Raw genomic sequence first — 16,428 nt, 5'->3', positions numbered from 1 at the left:
TCCACCAGACTAACTGCTTTAGTAAGCCAGAAGGGGTTTTGTTCAATGTGTAGTTTTTGTAACTTTAATATGCTACAACGTATCCTTTTTGGGAAAAAAAAAAAACAGTACCAACTTTCTCAAAAGTTTCAAATACTTAAATGCTTAATACTTTTTAAATATTAGACAGCTGAACTTTCATATTTTCATCATTACAGCTTTTTTCTCCTTCCTTTCTAGTAGTTACGATTTATACATTTTAAACCCAGAGGCAAGAAAGCAATAGCTTTTAGGTAATATCATTACTAGGTAAATTAAAAGATGGATCTGTAGCATGAAGCACACCGTCACCTTTGAAGTCTAGTCTCCGCTGGATTAAGGAATTGGCTCAAAATATTCAGTTCTACAGCAGACACTGAACTGACAGCAGTTAGACAGTGTAGCTAGTCACATTACTGTTTTGTTGCAATTTCAAATCCTAAGCTAGAGCTTAAGATAGAAAAAGGCAGACTAGGCTTTCCTAGACACTATGAAATGAATTTCTGGTTCGACAGTATTTACTGCATCCCCCCAAGAGATAATATCATTACAATTTAAACCGTAATGAAGGAAAGTTAATGCTCTATTACTTAATTAGATATTGCTATTTGCTATTATATTTCATATTTTGTGAGAAAATAACATACATTTTGCCATTAAATCACTCAGAAAGATTTAAATGTAGTTCAAAAATTAATTCTAGCTTTTAAGTATATATGTAACATATAATTACGGCCTAGGAGACAGGCAATGAAAACGTGAGCAAACCCTGAATAGCAGAACTGCTGGGAACCAGTATAATGCAGACATATACATCTATTTCAGGTGACCATAAAAGATAAGGCTGGAATAAAAACGTACCCTCAGATAAGGTTTATAAATTAAGATAATACCAGTATCTTCTACATTCTGTTGTTTACTTTATGGTATGGAAGCAATTCCTGTCATGTACTAATCTGAAAGGTCAATGAAAACAGAAGCAATTTGTAGTTTTTAACCAATTCATTACCTGTATTCCTTTTTTTTGGTATGCTTCAAATTCTCTACGTTTATTGTTAGTAAAGGAAAGCTATTTATTTCTCAGATGTGAATAAGTGTTGAATAAAGCTTCACAAAAACAGATGCGATATGACCTTCCCAGAATTTTATTTGCTACAATTAACAATGTTGAAACAGGAACTTCAGAGCTCCTGAATACAGTGAGTGTGGTCTGGTGGCTCAAATGCCCTTGTGAAGGCAGAAGAAAAGCTAACTCCTTACTTCAATTTTGTTGCTAGCTTCAGAATTTCCTTTTGTCCTTATCATGCTATCAAATGAATTTAAATGCGGAAAGAAAAAAATAAAAATCAATTATGTAGTTTTAAATAAATTTATCTTGTTTTTTTTAATCAAGCTGATTACTCTGATCTCTATGCTAAACATACATTTTTATACATATACTAAAACATATAAGAAAATACCTTTTATCTTATTATAAATAATAAATCCAAAAGAGTATGCACTGAAACACACTGTGGGTCAGTCTCACCTGGTGTAGATTTAAAGCAATGCAAAGAAAATGTGATTTAGATGCCCCCTCAACTATTTGGGAAAATCAGAACCAGATCTAAAGCGCTGATCTGCTAATATTTTGACAGGAACGACTTTAGGTACATGAACAGCCTTAGTCAATACTACTGGGATCATCCCTCGGCATATGCAAGTGCAATAACTTGCAGAATCATAGCCTAAGAAAAATCCATAGATAGACAATGAGATACAGAGCGCTTACTTAAGTAACAGAGAGAGAGACCTACATCATCTACAAGTTAGGCACATGGTACAGGCAGTGTGAGCTCGGTACGTAACTCTCCTTCCAATAAACAGGAAAAGTAAACTGTACTCCAAAGAGCAACTAAAATCCCACCACGTAAAGCACCAGGTAAAATAAACAGAAAGGAGTACCTGCACACTGCCTCTTCCTCGGAGATGATATATGAATCACATACCTCTACATATCAGAGTGCTGGACCACAGACTCCTTTTCTGATAACTAGATGGATATATGCTTAACTTACCATCTTTAAATCACAGCTGGAAGAGATAGCAGAAGATCTCCATCTCTTCAGTTAAGTGACTAAAAGGTTTGACAAGAGAACTGGGCACAGGTCCCTCTTCACAAGGACCAAACAGATAATGCTCTGATATCTTCCATCTGATCTCTGGGTTGCAACAGAATGAAGGTGACTTGAATGAGAGAGCGATGATATGCTGATAAACATGCCTAAATTCAGGCACGTAGTTCCTTGTAGTCCAAAACAGATCTCCAGTGTGAATCTAAATGTAAAACGATGCTGGAGCAGACTTCTCTGGGTTTATGCAACTGAAGTACTGTTTTAACTTCCAAAGTGAGCCTACAGATTTTAGGCTTATAAAAATACATTAATGAAGGAGAAAAAAAAAAAAATCAGGACACAAGATTCAAAGCATGTTACTATTAGATTACTCTACCTGATTTGAAGTTTCACTGATAGCTTCTAGAAGTTTTTCAACAGCTGCTTGCAGTCGAGAACTAACATTCAGAACTAGTTCTTCATTTTCAGGATCCATCTCCACTCCACTTTCCGCAAGATGCTGGGTCAGCAGTCCTTCATCTGTTGCTCCTGACCACATGTTAATATCATCAGCTCCCATATTACTACCATGGTATGAGGAGCAGGACTCTGAAAAAATAATCATATTTTCACATAGATTCCTAGCACTTCAGAACTTGGAAAACTGCATGACTAGAAAGCTAAGTCTTAAAAAGATCAAAATATTTGTGCTAACCACAAAGACAGAAGGGAAATATTGTATCTTAAAACTAATACAAACAAGATACAGAACATGCTAATCAAAGAACAGGCAGAAGGGAGAGATAAAAGGAAATACTAACAGAAAATATTTTAGACACCTTCCCAGCATGCTTTTGTGCTCTGTATCTGATCTTGCAAATCTGTGTTACTATCAGTAATCCTTATGATTTTGAATAATTTGCAATAACGACTTGCAGAATTGGCTTTAAAATACAACCACGTAAAAAAGTACAGTTTCAGCAGTGACCAACTACATTAGTGTGCGTTAACACAGAATTGTTCAAGTCAGTAATTCAAACATATAGACTCAAGTTTTAAGTAAGGAGAATGACAGTTATGTAATTCAGACATACTTTTCAGAACAAATAGATGAGAATATAGAACATATTCAAATTCAACATTATTATTAATGAACTATATGTTGATTAAAATGCGTAGCATTTGCTGAACAAATCAAGCTGAGCACAGGGAACTGTAACTCCCTTTACTGATGGGCAATATGTTGTCCTCCTACTTCTCAATATTCCTTAGCTCTGATTCAATTTAAGGGCATTACCCATTTTATCTGAAAAGCAGAAGACACAAAGTTTGCCTATCGTAGTAAACTGACACAAAATAGAAAACAGTAAAGTTGCATATTTAGAATTCAGAGCTGCATTTAAACATTTAAACAACACAAGTGAAAGCATACTCCTGAGATGTTTTACAATATTAAAAAAAAAAAAAATCACACTTTCAATATGAAAGAACAATAACTACAGCATTGTTATTTCATATTGAAAGTGTGATACTCAGCTGTAGTGCACCATAACAGTAAATAACTGTTGTCCACAGAGTGCTTTTAAAAAAGAAATGTGCTATATCATTAGACTATATAAAGTGTCAGAAACGTATCCGTTTGTAGAAAGCTTTCTAAATGACAGCTTGTTTTAATAAAGTATTTTTCTGCAATTTTTTAAAAGTTTTTTTTTTTTAATTAGATGTTTATATATCATATGTGACTCAGGTTTGTTCTAAAGTTCAGAAACTACTAAGTGGTAATGAGAGACATTTAATACAGCATCCACCTTTAACAAATGATATCTGCTGACCTCACTCAAATGAGTTTGTCTCCTTTCTTGTCACAGAAAGTCCACTATTTTTCCCCATATAGAGTAAGTGGATATTTTTCCTTTACAATTTTTTCCAAAGACGACTTTGTTTGGGGGGAAACAGTGGTATGACTAAACGAGTCAAGGACAGTCAGTACCTGTTTTGCAATAAAATTATAATACTGGGTTACGGTTATCTTTCACTGTAAGTTTCTGGTTATTGTATGAATCACAACAGTAGAACTGGAACAGTTTGTTTAGTTACAGAAATTCAAAATGAAATTATAATGGAATTTTAAAGTTTGTCTTTTAAAATGTATTTAGTATTCTTGTAGGGTACAATTTCCTTATGCTTGCTCCTGGCTCTGAAACAAACACCCAAATAACATTGAAATAATCAGTTCTTTTGTTGACGCTGTTCGAACCCAGCAAGAAATATCAGATTTTACATTTCGGTTGTATCTATTTTTCTTTTAATTAGTTACACTATGATTAATCATCTAGTTTTACTTTTATACCTGCATACATCATAACAACACCACATTTACACATTTATTTCACTATGGCCACAGCTGTATATCATCCATATAGAAACTGATCTATGACAGATTTAATTTGACAAGAGGTTTAGTTTAGTTTTACTCTACAATTGCTAGGATTTATAAAATGCAGATGTATTTAGTAATTTTTTCTTCTCGTTATATCATTATTGTTTCATAGCTCCTTTAATTTTGAGGGTGTAATTTTACAAAATGTCTTAATACTCCATAGGGGAAAAATAGAAACACAATTGATACATGAATGAAGCGAATAACTAGATGAACAGAACATACATTCATACAGTACCTTTCACCTACACAGGATTTCAAAGCACTTTCCAATACTGCACTTTGGAACTACATCTATAAACTACTATAGTGGGAGTCACCTAGCAGTGGCTGGCAGTCATTTTCTGCTAGCACACAGCATTTATAGTGCGTTTGAGGAGAATACAGGTTTTCCCCCAACATCTTTCGATTCCAACCCCTCTGCCATGTGAGGCTGGCTGCCAAATGCGCACTTTCACAGTTTTTAATTAAACAGCATTCTGATTTCTCAGTACTCAAATTTAAAGGACTTGGTGTCTCAAAGTGTCGACAGAGAAACTTTAATATCCTCCGAGCACCTTCATTTAAAAGGATGTGTTTCCAAATGCTGTACCAAAGCATCAGTTAAAGACTGAGGTGAGGGAGCCACCTGAGCTCCCTCCTGAGCCACTAACACACTTACTGCAGCACCTGATGCTCTCTGGAGGTCACCCATCTTAAGTACTGACCACGTAAGACCTGCTTAGCTTCAGAGATCTCACAAAATAACAGTCCACAGTACAGTAGTACAGCTATCAGCCAGATAAAATAAAAACAGTAATACATTAGCTACTGCACAGTCGACACAGACGTGGACAAAGTCTTGGAAATGAAGAGTGAAGCTCAATGTAGAGAACTTTAACCCAATCTAAATTCATGTCCTATGACCCTTACATTTTAGCAAATTATTTGATTGAGAGAGACAGGTGATTTGTGCAACGATGAGTGTATCTCAAATACAAAACCAAACATTTAGCAAAATAAGCGCAAAAATGTGCAACCTGTTATATCTGAATTTCTAGCTGACTGGAAACTTTTACAGGAAAACTTAGATATTGAAGCCTGCTCAGAAAGTCATCATTTAAAAGCTAAGTCTGGAACACCTGTTACATTAATAATGCTACTAATATTTTTTTATTGCCAGTGATCGAAGGGTAAAACATGGCCTTCGAGACAAGATTTTAATGACAAGATTTTTAAGTTTATATTAGTTGCTTATGTCAGTTCTTTTGTAATTTGCCTTTTCTTCTGGATAAGCACAAAATAAATCAATACTAAGAGATAATTATGTCACACAAAAAGATCCCAGCATAAAAATACCATATATTTGACTGAAATATAACTATAAAAAAAATGAAGACAGAGAGCTGTCACCTAAAGTATAATTTGGTATGTGGAAACTTTAAAGCTCTCAAAGATAACTGAAGAAGGAAAAACAAAAAGCACCAAACACATACACAAAATCTTCAGTGTAATAATTCTGTTTACACTGTAGGGTTGGCCATTCAAAGAGAAAAATCAGTGAGAAATGATAAATGTAGAGCCCCATAATGTAACTTCTACAAAGCAATATTTAACAACAGGAATTCACATTAAGTGTCTTCCTAAGTGAAAAGTAAAAATCTCTGCATCTTTTCCCCAAAAATGGTCCGTCTTACTGGATCAAAGTGTCACGCCACAGCATCTTTCCAGAAGATTTTCAGTGGAGGAAGCAAGAAATAGAAGTGTCGTTAAGTCTTCTAAAAACTCCCTGGCAGTTGAATGCCAGCTGAATGCACTAATCCTTACAGTGCTATTCAAACACACCTCACACACCCTCTGCAAAAACATTAAAAACAAATTCTCCTTCCCCAAATATTTTTTCGTTGACATAAATAATTAAGAGAATATAACTGGCACAAATTAAAATGCCTTCTCCTTGTGTAAACTCACTCCTTGTAATCAAAAAGAAAAGGTTGATATTGTCTCCTGCACCACAGATTTGCAGTTTAGCATTTCAGGTATCACAGCCCAGTAAGTCTTAAGAAAAGATATACAGCGTTTATTCAGAAATTAAATACAGAAGTCTAGCTACAAAGGTTGTTTTTGAGCTGCTGATTGACATTTATGAAGCAATACCTATTTTATTTATTTGGCGCCATAGGTGAGCTAATGCTGCAGTCTATTCCTGAGATTCCACTGGAAAAATTCAGGTTATGGCTTACAAGCTGCAAACAAGAAAATCTGTATGACGGTGGTTCAGTGAATACAATTATTAGGTAAGAGAGTTTGGATGTTCAAGGCACGCAGTAACCCTAAAAGTTCCCCCAGGGGAACGGTATTAGTGCGGTCCCTCTACCCAAGGAGCAACTTTTAAAGAAGAGAACGCCAAAGCCTGTGCGTCTGTCGTCACGATTCAGGGCCCAAATCTCCAGACCTGATTAACTACTGTATTACTTTGTACAAATGCTATTCCCTTCAAATGGTATGTTTTATGGTTGAAATTTGAACTTTACTCGCGATGTTAGAAATAAAATCCTGAGTTAACTGATAATGTAGCCAAGGCCCTAGATAAACCTCTATACGCCCTAGAAATCAGGTTACGGTTGTGAGCACACAGACCTCAATGATTCAGCTTTTTTTGAATGATGGAGCAACTGAGTAAAAGTTCTAACAGTAACCTGAGTTTTTGCTTGTCGGTAAATACGGATCACATTCAGAAGGTCAGAGAGAATTCACTTAATCAAATGCATTAATGTTTCTATTTTACTATTAGATTTTTCTTTGCACAAACTAATTCATATAAATTCCTTAAGCTATTAAAATGAAGATCTGTTTGGCCAGGAAAATACAATAGCATGCACAGGTTAAACCATACAAGTAGTGGCTATTTCTTACTTCCAGAAAACAATGGGAAAAATTCTAACCAGACCATGTCCCGTCAGGCCATTCAGTGGAAGCACAGAAAATGAGTAACAACAATCTTCTAACTGAAAATACTCACTGAGTTTGTGATATACCTCTCTTTGGAGCAGCATCAAATGTTTCAGCTGACGAACCAATACAATCACAGAAAAGTACCAAGCATCAGCCTGACCCCGGTGGCAGAACTATGTATTCTGCAAGGCTGCTGTTGTATCGTTTTGAAAGGAAAACAAAGAATTGCGTATGCCGCCTCAGAAATAAATTACAGACTATACGTCCGTCCACTTCAACAACAGTAACGTTGGGTCTTCTTTAATCCTCACTCTTTCTTTGTTTTTTTTTTTTTTTTAAATAGAATTATTTCTGAATGTAAGAAACCATGCAAAAAAGAATACTGGAATAAAAGCATTACAGTAACAGACAATTGCTCTGGTAAGGAGAAGTGAGTCCTTACACACCTCTGCAAAATCCACTTCTAAGGAACACAAGGGTTAACGCAGACAAACCGTCCTGCCTAACAGAACGGAGTTCAGTCGCCCTGCGTACAAGGGACTGCTCTCACTGAGAGGCTTCCTAAGAAAGTAACAGCACTCTCCACCTATATGGCCTGCTGTGCAGTTAGAGAAGAGTATTAGGAAAGCCAGGTATAAGTACTCACCCAAAAAAATCAAATAAAGATACTCTTTTAACAATGTTTTCCGATATATTTTATGTGTAAATATGAGTGCACACACATGTGTAAAATCCACATTAAGAATTGTTAATGACAATAATTAGTGACAAACAACAAGTATAGGCATCTTTCTCCAGGAGCAGGCAAGACACAAATCTGTACTGTGTGTTGCGCATGCCTGTGTCGAGCAAGCACGTTTTGCAGTAGTGAAGGGCAGCAATCATCTATCAGCACTGGCACGTAGAGCTACGTGTTTTTTGTCTGAGAATAGGGAGCTACATTCTCAGCAAATGAGATTGGCAGATATGAAAACCCACAGTACACGCTCTATGGCATGGTATCACTATGAACTAGGTTTTATGAATGCACTAGGTAACAATACAGTATATTAACTGTGACAGCCTGTAATCATAGCCTTCATAAACAGAATATATTTTTATTTCTTTGGGAAACATATGTGAAAATCTCAAAGCTTTTTACACCGCTCCAACTGTACAATGAGCACACAGAACATTTATAAACTCCTGCTTTCAATATAGAAAATTTACCTAAAAATACCATTTACATAAAACTCACGACTACCTCACAACACGAGAGGTGATAAACTTTGAGCCTGATCATTGCTAGCCTTACCATTTCGCTACAAGAGACAGTGTGGTAAATACCTCGCAGTGGTTGAAGATACTTATTCTCTTTAACATAAGCAAACTCTACTCCCTTCATTCCCATCCAAGTGCAAGAATACTGTGTTTTAAAAGTAGTGCTTCCTTCAACTAAAGTAGGAGATGATCTCAGTCTTTAAGGTCTCCTGGACAAGTATCAAAAATTAAAGACCAGAAGCTTTGCTATCCAATCTAAACCCTGGGGAAAAAAGGCAAAGCCTCAAAGGGCTGAGATTTCCAAATGCACAGTAATTTTTCCTCACAATTAAATACAGTGAAACGTGTATAAAAGATGACAGTTATGAGGCTTTTTCCTGAAACAACAGTACTACACAGGCATAAAAGTGCTGTTAACTTAAAACAAAGAATCCTCAGACGATAATTCTTTTCACTGCATAGACAACCTCTGAGTAATCAGCTGAGAGAGATGTCATTGTGCTACAAGTCATACAGTCATATACCCTTTCTTAACTTGCCCCAAGACTTAACGTGACCTATATTTAAAGCTAGAGGGAAACAACAGTATGAAGTAGCCTGTATTTTGAACAGAATAGCAAAGTTCACCTTTATTCACCATTTGTGTTATTACCCTATGGTATATACTTTCTTAATATTGAAATGTAGTATTTGACTTCCAGTTATTTTTCTCATTCACAGAAATAGTAAAAATTCCAGCCAAAACTGGATATAGGATGTGCTTTAGTCGGAACTGACCTGTTGCATGTTGCCTCTCCAAAAGGCTCAGGCAGAACGAACATATACCTTACACTGGCTTATGTACCACGGGTACCACCAAATGCCAACAAGGCAGTTCCTGTTCTTCCCCAGTAGAAAAATGGACACTCTCCGAGCAAATTAAATAGTGCCTGGAAAAGTTCTTCGACACTGGAACACAATTATCTACACTGTTAAAACGCCCCTTTACGCCTGTGCCAACTAGCACTTTTCCGAACAGCTGACGGGCATGGCTTGGCAATTAGAAAGCTCCAGGGACGGCTCCTGAAACGCAATTTGCACGCAACCACCCTCTTCTGGAGGCTTGGGAAGTCTACAAGGTTAGTTAGAGGCTGCTCCATGCCACCCGGCCTCAGTGATCAGCAATATTCCTATGTACGCTTAGTTTACTAGTATTAGTAAATACTAGTAAACCCATTCCCCAGGAGGAAAGAGTAAAGTCCGCGCAAGATGAAACGGAGCTGTTTTATCCTCTTTTCCTTTGCTATCTCCAGCAGGCACATATTTGTTTTTGACTTTTTAAAAACACTTTCCCATTCTGTTGCAGACTTTGTAACAAACAGGATCCTAGATCATAATTGTCTGATTCAATGCCCAAAACCAACTCCTGAATTGCCTTTCCATCTCTTAAATGGAGAGGTTATATGCATTCAAATGACTAATGGTTCAAAAAAAAAAAAAAGTTTTTTAATTAATAATTTCAAAGTGAAAGATATTTATATAAAAAATATAGCATGCAAATGCTACTAGCTATGACACAGGAAATCATACAACTGTTACCTTTTTCATATCCCACAAGGACACAAGGTTTTACTGACTCCTCAGTCGCTGTGTCCCATCCAGGCGGTCTGCAAGGCTGGCCTTTCCCAGATCTATCCAGTAATCCAAGAACATGGCGACCAATTGTTTCCTCTATGGCCACAGTTGTCTTCACAACTTCTAAAAGAATCTTTACGAGTTTCTCATTAGCCTTCTGGAAAACATGCCTGCAGAATAGGAACTAGTTAGTCCTCTGATTTTCCCCTGCTTCACAGCTGTTTTTATGCCTCATGGACCACTGCAGTCATGAAAAGTTCGCCCACTGAATCAGTAAAAAAATCGGTGTTTGTTTTGTAAGACTAAAAGACACGCAACATACATAAATATTAAAAGCACATCGGCATTAATCCAAAGTTGGTTCTTTTTACAAAATATGCACAAAACCAAAATATTTATCAAAAACCCTACTTTTATCTTGGTATTTTATCCAGCTGTTCTTTTAAAACAGAGGTGCACATTTGTCTGGTTTTCATATAAACTTACTCAAAGTGACAATTAAAAATATTCAGAAGGTATTATCAGATAAAATAATTATACCCATACAAAAACAAGTCTATTTCATATATGCACATATTATATGCATAAATATAAACTTGTATATAATTAATGTATGCAATTCTACATACAGGTAGAATATGAAAGATACAGTAAAACATGCAAAGATTTTGCTCATCCTCTATGCCATTACAAAGTTAGGCTTTTAAAACAAGTAAGAAATTGTTTCATTTAAATTACATAAGCGTAGAAATATGGTTATCTAGAATTAAGAGTAGCATTATCATGACCTCAGTCAGAGTAAGGCTTAAAAACATTCTTGATTTAACATAACATCATTCTCAAGAGTTTTTTTAAACTAACAATATTTTCTTAATACTAACAGTTCCCAGTACCTTTCTTTAGAAAGAAGAGCTGACGATGATTCCTCAGCCTTTCTTCCTCCATCTTCATCCTGCAAGGCGTGTTCTCTCACATTGCCTTGGATTTCATCTTCACTCTGAGTAAGTTTTTGCAGAGCGAGAGAAGACAAAACAGACAGAAATCCTGTCATGCTAGTATCAACATATTCTTCTGATACATAGCAGAACATGAACCTAAATTAGTTACGTTCCATTTACAAAACTTGTGCATGAAATTACAAATCCAGAAGAAGTAACATATACAAAAACTCCTCCTACGTGGAAAAAAAGCCCCTAAATCATAAACAAAAACAAAACATGGAATCCAAGGCAGGGCCTGCTAGAAAGAACTTTGTTACGCTGCATAAGCAGTCCTTGCGCTTTCTGTTTGTGTTGCTATAGCAATACGAGAATGTGAGTTTACCTGAGCAAAGAGCTATATTCATAATTCCCAACTTCAAGCTGTTAAAGTTGCTTCTGTTTACCTGAAGTAAAAAGCTATGTCTACAGGTACCAGCTCTTGGTTCTTAAATCTGCTCTGTTCAAGTAATACCCAACACCTATTAGGAAAATATATTCCATCAAAAAGAATAGCAGACAAAAGGAATCTTACTGGATTCATACGTCACAGCGGCCACGAAAGTCAAAGTCCATATTTACCTGTGTTTGCGTGCTGCTGTTTTGTAGCTCGCAACGCAGTCTCTCTTTTCCGGGCACAGACTGCCGTTTTAATGATTCCAGTTCTTCCAAAAGCATTCTCTCTCTCTCTGTAACCAAGCTGTCACTCTCCATTGAGACTCGCTAAAAAATGAAGCGTTACAGAAGCATATACAATTTTTTAAGCTTCTGGGTATTGGCGAGTCCTGTCACTTCTAATTCTTTACAAATTTTGCGTAACGAATATCCAGCCCACTTTTTAAAATGGTTACAACAGCACTGAAAGCTTTCTAGAATTGAATGCAACTAATAAATATTTTTGGTATCTTACATCTTTAAGATTTTCATAGAATGCATATAAACACAACAATCACAATGGAAACTGGAAGGTTAACTTCTAAACATTACACGCTATAGTACCTAAATTTTGTGCAGCAGATAGAAATAGGATGAAAGTAAGTTCTCTGTATTTAAAAAAAGATCTTCAAACACTTTCTTTTAGAAGAGCTAGTAGTGTACATGGCTTAAAAGCCACGCACAAATTCCTATACAGAAAACTTGAAAGGAAAGACTGTCAGGATAAATGATAGAAAGAGGCTTACGAAGAAGCTAACAGAAACAGACACTTGACATTGCTGGAGAAGAACCAGACACCTACAATAGAAGTGGCTGACACTCTAGACTTCCAGGCCCCCTGAGACCAAACTTAGGCAGAACAGACCCAGGTCTGGATAAGGGCTGAAGGAATCTTGCCTTGCAGGAAAGCTCCACTTCATGGTGAATCAAAGAACTTTAGAATTCCCTGCTTACTCTTTCCATGTGTATTTCTGTAACGTCACACTGAAATCAAGTCAGGGCAAGATGAATTATTCTAAATTTTGTCCCTTTGTCTGTCAAGGGAAGGAATCCTTGAAGACAAGGTTGTAAATGACATTATTTTTAAGGACTTAACAATTAAGATAAATTAATGAGTTCCATAACATACCTACTACAGGCTTTGTATATTTGTGGAATGATGATGAGTTTTAGTTTAAAAAGGCAAAGAAACATAGTGGTGGTTCACACCAAACCACACTACTTTTATGTCATTCCAACATAGTGAGGACTTTGCCTCCTCCATGACAAAAAACAAAGCCAAAACATTTGGTTGCTACTTGGAATGATTTCTTTTCCCTCCTGGTCTTCGGCACTAGTTGGAACCCAACGAGGCATGAAAACTCCTACCAGTTTCCAAAGCCTGTGTCCACTCAGGCAAACCAAGGCACCTCCTATGACCAGCATGCTTTTGATTTTATTCAAGCAGCAGCAGATTTTGCAGTAGAAAAAAGAGCCTAAACAAATTGCTATCTGGCTGGGGGCGGGGGTGGGTAGAGAAGGGAATATGAGGAAGGAAGTGTGACAGCAGAAACTAGGAACCATACTAGCTAAGTCAAGCCCTAAAACTCCATGTTCCACGTATTACCTGGGTTTGTGATCCCCAAGCCCTTGAAATCCCTGCACTCAGACCAGAAGCGAGAAGAAGGAAAAAGAGTGGTGGCAGAGAGAGCTCTGTGGGAAGCAGCAGATACTGCTCTATTTCAGACCTGAAGTGAGGATGGGGAGAAGGGGATTCTATAGTATTTCAAGCTGTGGCTGCATGCATCACTGATGTAAATGGATACTAGCCCACATCCTAACATCCTATACAGGGCCTCATATCTAGAATGGGGCACAGTTTACATCTGCATTCAGTCACTCTCCTGGCTGCTGTGCAGCACTGCAGGTTTTCTCCAGGTTTAGAGCAGTCAAAACTGATCCATTACTCACTGAACTTTGATTTTAAAAGAGTCTTCTTTTAGAGATATATATGCATATATAGGTGTATAGAAACAGAAGTGTGTGTGCGCATGTGTATGTGGTATATAAAAGTGTATCTCTCTAAATGAAAAAACCTTCCTGGTTAACTCTTTGTTAACCCAAGTTTACGCTGCCGCTCTTGTGTCAGACCCCGTTATTACCTCAGCTAATTGCACTTTCAGACTCTCAAGCTCTGCCAAGAGCTGCTCTTGATTATCTTTTTGACGCTCCATTTGCTGCATATGCCCTTGTCTCAGTAATTCTGTTGCTTGCTGATGTTCCTGATATTGCCGTACTAGTTCCTGCCGCATGTCTTCCAAACGTTCCTCGTACAACAGCAGCTCGCTTGATGCTTCTGTTGTCATCTCACTGCAGCGCTAAAACATTGGAACTATTTTAGTATTTTACGTTCAAGGACGTTTCCTCGGAAATATTTAAATACTTTTTAGAAAATATTTTCACAAATTACAATAGCTATTACTAAAGCATTATCTTGTTGCCTGTGTCTTGGAAGGCCCAGGCTTAGAATTATGCCCATTTGGAAGACAGAACGTCTTTTTGTTAACTGTGAAGAGTTAACTCTTAATTCTTTTTAGCTACTGGGGATCTTAGCAGAAATTTTTTTAGTAAACATACTGAACTCACTAAACACAGTGAGTGAGAGTACGCGTGTGTGGCATGTGTGTGTGTGTGTGTGTGTGTATAGTACAACAGACGTTTAAGAGAATAGTACCATACAAAACAAGAACACTAGAGTTTATCCATTATCAAGATGACATCAGATCAGAATATTTAACTGTTATACAAGTTTGGAAGTGTGACTTTTGCTTCAATTAGTGCCAAATTTAATGAAAAAAATTAAACTAGGATGAAAATGTGCAGTCAAAACTTATGACTAGTTTTTACCATATCTATTCCAGAAACACTTGATATATTTTACATATTACTTTTATAATTTCTGTGTTCAGCTGATAACCTTTATCACAGGGAATCAAACACCTAAATACGATTTTTCATCTATATTCCATGTATAAGTATTAGAAAACAACTCATCTTAAAAAAAAATCTTTATACAATTTATTGTGTTCAATACAGTTTTATCCACAAAAATGGAACAATCTGTAACTAGTGTTATATTCCTCTCATTTATTAGCAAAATGCTATGGCACTTGGGTAGAACACAGGAAAAAGGATAGGTAATTTAGATCTACAGTTGTCATGCATTTAAAGGGAAAGGGAAATATTTCAAAGCAAGTTTTATCTTAGCTTTTCTTTTGCCATTTTCTCATTTAAATGGTATGTAAATGCATTGGAAACTTTATTCAAATATAGCATTATATACTGTTGGTGGTGGTGGTTTTTTTTTTTTTATTTTGTTGTTTTTTAAACACTTACCTGTGTTTCTTCCACCATAACCTCTTTGACCTGGGAGAAAACTTGTTCAGAAATTACCACTTCATGGGTGGTCTCTCCTAATACATAACCAGGCCTGCTACTAGAATCAAAGTGTTCTCCAAGTGAGTTCATCTCACCAGACTCTTCACTGAGCTCCTTGCAAAGTGATATCAGTTCTTCATGCTTACTGCCTTTTTGTGCTGCCTTGCTGAGAGGGCTATCTATTTCTTCTTCACTATATTGCTTTTTAATTTCAAAATCCTTTTCCTGTTGATTCTGATGATGAACCTGTGTTTGTGTTTCTTCTTCCTTCTGCCCAGTAATTCTTGATAATTCAGTTTGTTGCGCAAATGCTACACTCATTGACACAATAACCTGAATAAATAAGAAAATAACAGATGAGTATTAATTTATACTTAGCAGTATCTGCTATTGCTGAAGAAATCTCATTGCTCATCATCAATAATACAAACAAGAGTTCTGAACTATGATTCTACTGATGTTTTACAGAAAGAAAATAAAATTTAAAAAAAGTAAATACCCAATCTCATCAATAGACACATCTTAAAATATAGACACACTGCATTTAAGATAAACTATGATGCTATTTTCAATTAAAATATACTCTTTAGCACACAATCATCTAGTTATCATTAAAAAAATTACAAAGATTGAATTCTACAAGCTGATGTTTAAAAAAAAAAAAAAAGGTCTTAATAAAAGTCCTCTTGTCTTGACCTAAGTGCAGTTGTGCTAAGCTTCCTCTATGTATTCCAGCATCCTTTTGTAAACATTTGTAAACTGACACTGAATTTTGGGTTGTATAAAGATAGCAGTGCTGTGCTTGATAGTCCTCACATGTGTTTATTTTACTTGAGATAAGATGCAATTTTTGCTTCAGAAATATGGATTACTTAAATTTATATCTAGCGGTGGCTGTTACATTCTGCTTCTTCACTCTGATCACTAACCTTTTGAAGAAGTATTGCTTTATTTTTTCTATTTTGCTTTATTTTTACTTTACATTAATTGATTGATTCTCTTGTTTTCATTTATGCCATTATATAATGAAAGCAGAGAGGGGATTTTTCATTTAAAAAAATAAATTTGCCATTAAGTGAGAACTTTTTTCAAAGTCAGAAATTAGTAAATCCACAAATGATTTAATACACACTATCTATAAAATCTAAATGTTACTTCTCATGTTTCAGAGAAAGTCACCGGATCTAAAAAGAAGTTATATGTTTTCTACGATACATTAAAATGCACAATAAAATATGAT

At 36.0% G+C, this 16,428-nt stretch overlaps 1 protein-coding gene across 10 annotated transcripts in view; it reads right to left on the bottom strand.

Annotated features, from left to right (window-relative positions):
• AKAP9 (A-kinase anchoring protein 9) overlaps nt 1–16,428 on the bottom strand; it is a 125,164-nt gene that overhangs the window by 44,798 nt on the left and 63,938 nt on the right. For all 10 annotated transcript variants that reach the window (XR_011139610.1, XM_068934798.1, XM_068934799.1 and 7 more), the window contains 6 exons: nt 15,147–15,521; nt 13,913–14,128; nt 11,919–12,059; nt 11,253–11,356; nt 10,324–10,529; nt 2,509–2,720 (listed from right to left, as the gene is read on the bottom strand). Coding sequence is in view for 9 of the 10 variants with exons in the window: in XM_068934798.1 (XP_068790899.1) it covers nt 2,509–2,720; nt 10,324–10,529; nt 11,253–11,356; nt 11,919–12,059; nt 13,913–14,128; nt 15,147–15,521 (1,254 nt within the window). In the remaining variant the exon portion in view is untranslated. The remainder of the gene's footprint in view (nt 1–2,508; nt 2,721–10,323; nt 10,530–11,252; nt 11,357–11,918; nt 12,060–13,912; nt 14,129–15,146; nt 15,522–16,428) is intronic.

The sequence above is a fragment of the Struthio camelus genome, chromosome 2, assembly GCF_040807025.1.
Source record: "Struthio camelus isolate bStrCam1 chromosome 2, bStrCam1.hap1, whole genome shotgun sequence".
Taxonomy (NCBI): Eukaryota; Metazoa; Chordata; class Aves; order Struthioniformes; family Struthionidae; genus Struthio; species Struthio camelus.
Note: the sequence above shows the minus strand (reverse complement) of the source record. Positions and strands in the feature narration are given on the sequence as shown.